The 10,937-nt window shown below is 49.0% G+C and overlaps 3 protein-coding genes; all 3 read right to left on the bottom strand.

The window, feature by feature from the left end:
• Window positions 1-1,321: 1,321 nt before the first annotated feature.
• Window positions 1,322-1,829, bottom strand: GSTUM_00004337001 (uncharacterized protein). XM_002835565.2 has 1 exon: window positions 1,322-1,829. Exon 1 carries the CDS (start codon window positions 1,765-1,767, stop codon window positions 1,498-1,500), a length of 270 nt encoding a protein of 89 aa, XP_002835611.1. The 5' UTR covers window positions 1,768-1,829; the 3' UTR covers window positions 1,322-1,497.
• Window positions 1,830-3,335: 1,506 nt separating this feature from the next.
• Window positions 3,336-4,438, bottom strand: GSTUM_00004336001 (uncharacterized protein; the record flags this gene model as incomplete). XM_002835564.2 has 1 exon in its annotated part: window positions 3,336-4,438. One exon carries the CDS (start codon window positions 4,436-4,438, stop codon window positions 4,220-4,222), a length of 219 nt encoding a protein of 72 aa, XP_002835610.1. The 3' UTR covers window positions 3,336-4,219.
• A 1,493-nt stretch (window positions 4,439-5,931) lies between these two features.
• On the bottom strand, window positions 5,932-6,267 carry GSTUM_00004335001 (uncharacterized protein; the record flags this gene model as incomplete). XM_002835563.2 has 1 exon in its annotated part: window positions 5,932-6,267. The coding sequence occupies one exon, from the start codon at window positions 6,265-6,267 to the stop codon at window positions 6,148-6,150; it is 120 nt and encodes a 39-aa protein (XP_002835609.1). The 3' UTR covers window positions 5,932-6,147.
• Window positions 6,268-10,937: the final 4,670 nt, after the last annotated feature.

Below are 10,937 nucleotides of genomic sequence, written 5' to 3'. Positions count from 1 at the left end.
ACGAGTACCAGTATTCCCAAACAAAGAGATCAAAAGCAAAGAACTAATAGGACCAGTATATGAAATCGGTCTCACCCCAGCTCTATCAATGTGCGCAAACTCCCTATTTTGGTGTGTGACTGGCCATGTCCCACTACGCTATTTTCCTCACTCATATGCCTGTAAGTTAGGTACTTGTATGATGACAAAAGAAATAAACCTCTGCTGCTGCTTGACCCCTATCCGTCACCCAGCCGTTCTGGTCATGTCAGACTCTATCCAGATGCGGTACCGTGCTGTCGTGTTGCCCTCGTTGATTCCTGACAGGCGCAACACCACGCCTCCAGTGAACAATCAGTAGATGGGGAAACGACGATGAATCAGGTTCTATTAAACCCCCCTCTCTCGTCAAGTGTCCAGAACCCACAAATCCTGTCCTGTGCCACTTGTCTCCAAAGCATTTTTGCTACTACACGAACTATGAGCCCCTTTGCCTTCATTTTTGCAATGACCGTAATTGGCCGATTCGCAGCTGCGTACCCTCACCCCCCCAGCGGTGCTATTACACTACCCTCACCAACCAACAATTCCAGTATTCAGCCAACAAGCGCGAGCGCTACTCCGACTCCGGGAGAGTCTCCCCCACCGAAGACCGAAGAAGTGCCCGGTTAGTCCACTGTTGACAACTATCTCCCCCAGTTGCTAACTCTATAGTTTAAAAGACCAGTCGAAAAACGCGTTGCCGATTGCCTCCCCTAACCCATCGCCCATTGGGTTCGGAGCTATAATACAAGCAATAAATCTAAATGTAGAAAGCGTTCCGCAGAACAACTCCATCAGGATATGCGCCCAAGGTTCGGGAAATGAGCTGGTCTCAACCACGGTAATCATCTATGGTGCGTGAGGGTCTCGTTTTCTCCCTTTTTCCCCAGTCTATGGCCATGGGCTCATCCGTTCCTTTCCGAGATAGACTGCCTTCGCTATGTATGAAATTTATACTCACCCAAGACTGCAGTATATTGGTTACTCCTCTGTTCAGCCGTTCTCTTAGGCCTAAACGTCATACGAAATGTTTTACACACATACTCCGATTTTAAAGCTTGTAGGTCCCCCGAGGATCAGAGCGAGGAAGACCCCGAAAAGAAGCCGGTTGGACTGTAGTTGGAAAAATTGGAACCCTAGAAGCTCTCGGGGACGAGAGGAGGTTGGGAAAAAACCCCTCCCGTGTCCCCAATGCATATTGGACCGTTATGATGACATTGTGTGTACGTTACGCAGTAATAGCTGAGAATATCTCTGGTTTCCAGGTCGGCTGTTGGTTTCGAAGACGGGAATGGCCCTCGGGTGCGCGGCTCCACCTCAGGTGTGTAGATATTTCTCTTTTTGTCAAATATGTATCATACAAAGAGCAGAGAGATCGGGTCTAGCGAGCTTAATTATCGCCTATTACTACATCCCTCTCGGGACGATACCGGTATAGTACCGCAGTCAAGCTGTACTCGAATATACTCAAGTAGGTCAAGGACCGTTCATATCACGCCCACAACCAAAAAGTCCTAGCTGAAAAACAAGTGTAGACGCTACAAGAGCATCAAAAAAAAAGGGGGGGGTTTTGATAGTAGAGTGCAAAATCCTTTCAAATATCTCCCCAAGTATCAATCTAATATTCCTGGAGATCATTAGAGAATTGCTAGCGACTCTGGCACGCGATATTACTCGCCAATTGCAAAAGTACCGGTATCCAGATACCAGTACCGTAAGTTGCGCCCAAAGGCGCCAAGCCCCCATAACGTGCAAATCTATATTGACCCAAGGTTAGGTAGGATCCGTGGGTAGCTTGATGCGCTTTGGCATCTGAAAGTTGAGAGGAGCCATGGCAGGCGGTTCAGAAAATGGGCCTGCCGTCTTTTCCTCGCTTCCATACCGGTGTGATACCTCAAAACTTGGTACTGTACTGTACTGTACACACATGCGCGCATGGTACGAACCGATCTTACTGCAAATGAGGGCAACCAAATGTATCCCCGCATTACAACTCATCCGATGTCAATCTTCCTCTCGCTTAAGTATCATGGAAGGCGGTGAACACGGGCCACAACGTGCCGCAGGCGCTGTGATAAGTTCTTACTCGAGCCAATGAGCCTTTCAGCGGCTCACGGCGCTTCGCGAGAGATTAGAGCCAAGCCGAACTGAGGCAACACTTTTGCAAAAGGAAATTTGAGCGATAGGCAAGACCCGGATAAATTACACAGACATTTCTTAAAACTGCAGTCACTTGCTTAACCTGTGCACACAGACCTCAACCTCGCCCTAACCACGGTGGAGACAATCTCCCTATGATACTTGGAAGTCTACGATAGCCGATACAACACCAATCCTTTGGGGTGGGGGTTTTTGGCTGAAGTCTTAGAGGTTCGGCTCCAGGATCCGCCCCCAAGCAGGAGCTCCCTCAGAGTTTATCACAATCACATTTAACGGGCAACCGACGCGGCCATCCGCATCCCCGCGAACTACCAGCCTCTCCCCAATCCCTCCCATACCCTGTTGAAGGCCAGGCAGGCAATCAGAGCGCGATAGCATCACTATCGGCTGGCTGCGCAAAAACTTCTCTGTTCCTAATATAACATTATAGGGGAATAACTAGCATCTTCAACGTAACGCCCGCCAACGATCCCTAGCTGTCCTCAAGCCGAGCCTGCAAGCACAGCACACTGCTACAAGCTCGCATTCGTCGTGAGGCCTCCCTAGCCAGGATCGCGCAGGGCTGCGAGCTCGGGGAGTCTTCAGTCTTGGTAGATGCGGTTGGGCATGCTCTCACCGCCATCCTCATCATGGATAGACCGAGAGTCAACTCCAATGGCCTTCTTTGCCTACAGGTGGCAGTAGACACTGCTATATTATGTGGGCCTTCTCACAAACGCCGATATCAACAGGGCAACCAGGTCCCCCCAGCGTCACATCATCGTGAATACGCGTGGAACGCGAATTAGCCGTTTCGCGGAGAGAAGCATAGCCAAAAAGGCAAAGGCTAGGTGTTTTCTTTTGAATTCCCCCCGATGCGAGAGGGATGGCTTACATCTAGGGCTCCCGGCATCCAAAACCTGCGCAAGGCTACGACTTTTTAATCGATTATATCTCACTATTAAGGTCTTTGATAAATTCAAAATTTCAAAAAAAGAAATGTAAGCCTGGGTATCATATGTGTGAGTGTGTGGACGAGTGGAGAACGTTGGCCGCTGTATTTCCCAGCTACATACTGTACAGCACCATCTATCCAAGGTATAGTAAATACCTAACAGCCAAGTTTCGCCCACAACTTGTCCCAAGATCTGACTCTCATAAGGATAACCCAAGTGCCCATACGTGCTGACAAAAAAAACCTCTACACTACTCTCCTCAGTATTCTCAATAATCTAGAAGTTTTTTTTTTGAACCAATATTATACCTTGGTGGAGGAGTATAGTCACTTAAAAAGGCTAATTCCTCGTGCAGGTTTTGATTGGCAGAGCTTTTCTAGAACAACCTATCCAAGAGAAACAGTTTCGTCTCACTCCTCACTAACCCCGAGAACTGCCAACGCCCCGAAATTAATTGGCAAAGGCTCTGAGAAAGGTCCTGTCGAGAAAGGCCCCGCTCCCCAAGTTTACTCGGTGAGCCTTTCAAGGCTTTCCCGCCTACGCCATCCGAAGAAATCTCTCTCCATGCTGGCGATGCCGAGGGGCATCCGCTGTGACCTACCCCTAGTCTCCTGTCTCGAGCTTAGCGTTTTTCCATGAGGATTTTCACGAGAGCCAGTGGTTGGCCTGGAGGCCCCTCGCCTGGAGAGAGCCCGGACTCGCTGTCCTCCTGGATCTTTGAGGGTCCCCTTCGAGAGTCGGCGTCCCATGATGAAAGCTACTCAAGGTGTTCCCCAGATATACAGCACTACGGATCTCACTGGGGAGAGAGCAAAGGATCAACGTGAACTCCTCCCTCTTGCTCCTTTACCTGCTCCTCGAAATGGATAAAATGGTAACCTAGAGGTTAATAACCAACACTAAATTCCTGGTGCTAGCATGACGGCCTCTAAAATCCCACCTTGAAGCCCAAAATCTAGAAAAAAGCCCCAACACCCCAATTAGCGACCAGAGGCTCCGCTCGCCCCCCAAATCCTCCATGCATCTTAGCACCCAAACGCCCAAACAATAGCTCCAGTTCAAAATTCCCCCCACACACACACCGAGTGACGCGTTATGATGAATCAACATTGTGAACCCCTGCTACCACCCAGCAGTGGCCAAACCAAGCTACACCGCCATATCAGGTATAAATTATCCAGGTGAAACAGGGCACCAATTAACACGTCAAGTTCTACAGTACGAGTAGGGGTATCCACATCGCCAACACACCACGCGCCCCCTCCGTCAACCGTCTTGGCGCCACACAACGCCCCAGCCACGCCACATGAAAAAAGGGCCATCGAGCTTCACACGGAAATTTTTGCAAGGCAATAATTTAGGCAAACCGGATTTCCAATGACGACAACGAAACCGTTTCCAACCTGCCTGTGTGGATATTGGCGGTAGGGCGCCTACGAGTACAAAGTGGCTACCCTACGAAGGGCGAGAGAGAGAGACATGTACAGTACTGTAGAAAGAAAGAAGAAAAAAAAACAAGGTGGAGTCATAGAGTGGGGAGAAGAAAAAACTCGTTACGTGGGGAAAGATATATTCTCCATGACCGGTGGTGTGTTCTGGAAGAAGAAAAGAAAAAAAAATTCTCTCTCAAAAAATAATTTGTCATGGTGGCGAGAATTTTTCATTCCGGGTCTTGGCGGGTTCGCTGGATGCTATGCCCGAAATGGGGGAGATGGAATACGGGTTATCGCATCGGAACCGAGAAGGTGAAGATGTGTGGAGCAATTTCGGTGGCGAGATTGGAAAAAAATGGGTGTTTCGTCCTCTATGGGGGTTTCTTTTCGTGGGGAGTAATCATATGATATGGTCGAGCGATTTGTGGATTTGTCCTAACGGCGAGTGATAGCTCGAGATTCTGTCGTGATGCATTGTACTGTACTGTACTTGCGTGACTTGTACAGTACTGTACCGGTTACTGAGCGGACCCGCGGGCAAGTTGTATCATAGAACTATTCCTTCCTTCTTCCCCAGGGGGTTCTATCCAGCTCCCGGGAAATCAATCATTCGCCCACCATAGGATTTTGGTTAGACGGGTTGAAACGCATTCAGTTGGGGCACGGGCATCATATCGGTGGAAAACATAAACCCCGAGATTTACTTATAGGATTTCAAGAAACACCAAAGGAACCCAACAAACTTTATATCATCATAGTGTATACACACACTGGGCCATTACACCAAGGAAATATTAACTTATAGATGAGTAACCTAGAAGATACACTAATACAATTAGGACTTTTTACTCGACTTTTGTCTCACTCAGTCTTATGATACTTGTAAACAGAGTCCGGGGGGTTCCCCACCAAAGTTTAATTCAACCTACTCCTCCTCCTCCTTCTTCTTCACCCGCCCTCGACCTGGCCGCCCTGGCCGCTCCAACCGCTCCATATACTATGCATACGCCGACTGGAAGCGCATTCTAGCCTCACAGTTCAACCTTCCATACACCGTCGAAGCTCTAAATGCAAGGTGGAAAAAAAAAAGTGGAGTGCATAAAACGCCTATGTACAGAAATCCAATCGCTAGAGGCTTTCTTTATCTCCCCCCCCCCCACCGCAATACGAGCAGCACAATGTTCTCAGCGGAGGAACCTCACGCCCAAGTTAAAACGAGGCTAGGAGTGCTCATGTAACGTCACCCTCGTATCGGTATCGTGCATACTAATCCGCGTGCACACACACTCTGCTCGGTTTCATTTGCACTATCTCGTATCAGCGTTTTATCCTACACGGGTTTGTGTCGTGTACTCGAGTACACGTCTCAAATTAGGCCGTTATTATTTATACAGTGCTTTATCGGGCACTCTATTATGGATTACAAGTAGTGTGGTAGTATGATAGAGATAGTAAAGAGATCTATCCCAAGTGTATCCCAGAAAGTAATATAGGCCCAAGTAAAAAAGAAAAACGCCAGAACGCCAGAACGCCAGAACGCCGGTTTAAACCCCCTCTACCCCCCCATCCTATGATAGCCCAGCCTGTGGGGGAGAACTCTAGACCCTCATGTCCCCCAAAAACCCTAAACAAGGCTCGGAGCCTCCCGTCCGTACCTCCAACCTCGCCCTATCTGCAACAACCCCACCCCAATCATTCCCTCCTCCCTCCACCTCCATCTCCTCCTCCTCAGAAACGTCGGCAAAATAGCCAGTATCCTCACTCCCGATACTCCCATACCCCCACTCACCACCACCATACCCCTCACCATCAAAGTCCCGCTTTGGCCTTTGCCCCACAAAGTAAGCCCAAAAATCGATCAACGGCCTCAATATCGAAAAACACATGCTGCTGCATGAGCGAGAAGGGGGAAAAAGATGCGGCAAAAGGATAGGGTACCGGTACTGTTGACGGACTGATGAATGGACGGGGAGGGGGAAGGCTATTTAGAGCAACCGGAAGCTAGAAAAAGGGTGGGTTGTATGGTATCATATGGTAGGTAGACACCGGGAACAGGCAAATCCCCCGCGTGCATTGTTGACTCACGAAACGTGATACGCGCGCACACACGTGATTTTTTTTTTTCCCCGCCGTGAGGCGCATGATTTGCTGAGTGCACTGGAGTCTCTGCTCACATGGAACTGGGCAGTTATGGCATGGCATCGGAGTGCACCGGTCAGTTTGGTATGGAGGTCAGGTTTCGGTCACCTTACTCTGGGGGAACACTGTACGAGTAATGGAGGGTCGGGTTGATCATGACAATGTTGTCAGCCGAGTAACTAGGTTAGAATAGTATGTATTGGTGATCCTGACACCGCACTTTACTGACATTTCGGTATTATCGACCCGGCCTCGCAGGTGTTTATGTCATGGAGTTAGTCTAACCACCGCAAGAACTCGAACAAACGGTCCATGTGGTAATCAAGTACCGGTACCAGTATTATATCATAGTCCAAAATCTCCCTTCTGGAAAAGGGGCAAAAGACACACCAGAAAACCCGTTTCCGGGAACAAACAAAGGAGGAAAAGAAATGCCAGACATACTGACGTCTTTCCACAGGATCCGCTGGTTCAAGCTCTTGCGGAGGGAGATGAATATGGAAAATGGCGATGCTTCAAACTCGTGATCCGTCTCTGGCGCATTCGCTGTCACCTCCACTCCATAATCACATCATGTTCCGGCGATTCCCAGATCTCGATTCTATTCGCTGCATGATTTCGTACATCCGACACACCAATACCAGCCGAGAAATTGGAGCCAAGAGGCCAAAGACGGAGGAGTGTGGGACCCATAAATTGATCAAACGTATCAGCGCATCGAGGGGGTTGATAAATTTGACAATGGGTTGTTGTGCCACCAACCATACCACCCAACCTCTCCACACCACACCCTGCCCCAACCAGCACACCAGATAGCACAGCCAACCGCAAAATACGTTCAGGTCAGCGAGCAGTCACCGAGTTGGATCCTTCGATCCTCAGACGGGCGGCAACACTACTCCGTATAGTTTGTCCTCTTACAAATAGCAAGTGTCCCCGACCAACTCCAACCTCCCTCATCATACATCGACCAAATTTTCCAAGTGCATTCTTCAAACCTTCTCTCGGACGCACTCCCCACTTCACACTCAACTCTACTCCCTTCTCACTTGACACAGCAACATTTAACAATCCTCCTCAGAACTACTGCTCGCTTCTCCTTCAGCTTTTCACAAATCAATCACAAATCAATATCACTCCTCCAACATGACGGGAATCCTCAACTTTCCCACCCCATCGTCCTGTCCGAGGGCCGCAGGAAGACGTCGAAAGTACTGCAGCACCCGCGTAATACCTTCGCTCCGGCGACACGAGACCATGTTATTCGGCTCCCTCAAACCCGTCGCCTGCCAGTCGCAAGAGAATGCGCCAATGTACTTTGACGGGTATGAGGATGAGGACGTGGACATGGCCCTGGCAAGCCTTAGCAGCGGCATGAATTCGTCGCAGGAGAGCGTCGCATTCCCAGAGGGCTAAAGTGGGGGTTTTTTTTTTTTCTTTTCCACGGTGGATGGATGTGGATTTCGCGTTAAACGACAAGGGATGGGAATTGGAATGACAGTGCCCCCCGCTTTTTTGGCGGAGGGCTCGGGAACGCGCCATCACAATGACCACAAAGCGGAGGCGGTCGGATTACCATTCGAATAATATCATACCGCGATCGATTGCTCTACGCCGACACTTTGAGAGAGAGCAATGGCCAACAATCATCCGGGCTCCAACTCTCCAGAACACCTGAGTGAGCTTTCTTCCTCTCCTCGCCTCGCTTCAGGCCCCTCCGAGTAACTAGTAACATGCGCGCGCCACCGCCACCTCAACCACCTCGCTCCCGGTCGTTTCAATTCACCTACGATACCGTCGAAAATTTTTTTTATCTCTCTCAAACATGCATAGCAGGGTGTAAATGGCTCATATCATGTACTATATTTTCTCTCTCTTAAACTCTGTATCGCATTCATACCCGGTATGCATTGGTTTCTTTTCTTCTCTCTTCTTTTCCCTTTATATTTCATTACTGTACCGTATTTCATTATGGGTAATACGGGTGGGTTTGTACGAGTAGGAGTTATTCTATTTTCTTTCTTTTCCTTGTTGCTTTTCTTCCTTTTTCTTCCTTTTGTTTGTTCTTCTCCCTGGCGTACGTGTGGGGGGGATGTTGTTTTTGCCTTTCGATTAGGGGATTCTAGAATTCATTATCAATATTATCATTATCCACGAGTTATCATAACCAAAATTTTTTTATATATATCATACTCAATCATTCCCCCACCCCCTCCATTTCCATTTGGGGCTCCTACAGCTCCCACCTAGACTAATTATTATCATCAGCCGTCCCTTTCCGTCCTTATCAAATACCGGTACGGTTAATCCTCGTGACTGTCTCACTCATTGCGGTTGCCCCCGCCAACGTCGCGCATGACTCACTCCACCCACACACACACACAAGGGGGGCTGTGCAAAAAAGTGAACGAATTCTCGAGTGATACAGTATGAAGTGCCGTCGGATTAATTATTCTTCCAAGCGCGTGATGAGTATGACGGTCGGTGGAAGCGACCGGATTAAATTTACTCTTAAGTTCCGGGGCGAAGTTCTGTCTGACGATGCGAAAGCATGATGAATTTACGGTTAGGAACGGGTACCCTACTGCGAATTGGCTCACTTCTGACAAATGTACAGTACCCTACCTCTGACCAAGATGGGAAATTTGCTGTGTTGCTGTACTTGTACGAGTAGACTAATGTAATGTGCGGTGCCTAGCGTGACAAGTTATCGTGTTCGATATTGCTGGCGATATGAACCATAGACTACTGCTATTGTCCCATCAGGACCTGTCCTGCGCAGCAGAGTAGGGTATCGAGCAAGTTCCAGTCACATATCCCGAGTGAAAACACACATGAAAAAGAATGAATCAATCCGAGGTTCTTCTTCCACTCCTCCTCCTCTCACGGAGGAAAAGGAAAAGGAAAAGGAAAAAGAAAAAAAAACACCCCTTACAAGTCCTGACTCACTTCGCGCGCGCGCAACTCCAACTCCCCAAATCTCGATTCCAGGGGCGGTGCAAACTTATCCTCGCTTGCCTTGAATGGCCAAATGATTCGAAAAGCGAAAAATGAGAAAAGGGAGGGGGGAAATATGACTTTTTTGTTGGTACTGTACTGTACTCGTACCGTACCTGATCGACGGCGGTGCCATCTTGTGTTACATATAATAACATTGGTGGTTTGCCCGGGGGGGAGGGGGTTCGGCGGATTGGTCGGTCGAGTTAAGCTTACGCTAAGTCTACCCGTTGTTGGGTGGGAGATGCGGGGCAGGGGCGGATATGGTAGGGTGTATGATTGTTGATGTATGAGTATGATAATATACTCCTACAACTCGCTTGGGAGTAGGGGAGGGGGCGAGATTGATAGGTGATACCAAGACTTACCCTAAGTCCATGTCGCTGGAAGTATAGTTGTGAGTGTATATATATTTGATAAGCGCTTTTAGTGGAGTGTTGTTTGGGCTCCTGGATACCATGCCGCCACAATATTAAATTTATAACTCCCGTTTCCTTCGGAATAGGATAGGGTTGCTATTGTCAATGGAGGTTCTTCCCCCTCCCCCATCTTCAAACTTCTAGCCCTAACCCTTGACCATCTCACCAGCCTTGACAAGCATATCATACCCCATCACATCCTATCCCCAATTAGACAGACAGACAGATGGACCCCCGACTGCAAGAGCGCGTAATCAACGACAACCTAATGCCAGCGCACACTCCCAACAACTGACGTCGATAATGCCTCACTCACCCATTCCAGCCCATTGGAGCAAGATTTGCGCGTGCGGTATCATACTTCACGTACTGCTGGCACAAATGTTGCCTAGGTTGTGATAAAGTTGACCTTGGCTACGTTGATGTACTGTACCGGTACCCTACTGCGCCGCGGTTGGCAGCGGGGTGGCTCTCTATCAACGGACCCACCTCCGTGACAGCCTTGCTGTGGTAGAGCCTTCCTGGAAAGGGGGCGGAAAGGGGGTTTAGGCGGGCGTGGAAATAGGTAGGAAATGCGGAATCTGTGCATTGACGAAAGCGTGCCAGGGTGGGTACGACAGGAGGCTGCCAGGCGTTGGTGACTTATTTGCTGGCCAGTGGGAGGGGATGCCGAGCAGCTTCTCCCAGTTGCCCGTATCTGCCCGAGAAATTTTATTTTTCCCCATTTTCGGCTGCTTTTTGGCCAGCCTTGGCCTTCCAGCACACCGGTCTCGGGGTGTTTCTTGGTACTATACGATACACTTATGACATGATATCACGTGAAAAACTACAAT

Source organism: Tuber melanosporum (assembly GCF_000151645.1).
Source record: "Tuber melanosporum whole genome shotgun sequence assembly, scaffold_11, strain Mel28".
Taxonomy (NCBI): Eukaryota; Fungi; Ascomycota; class Pezizomycetes; order Pezizales; family Tuberaceae; genus Tuber; species Tuber melanosporum.
This window is presented reverse-complemented; position numbering and strand designations above follow the sequence as displayed.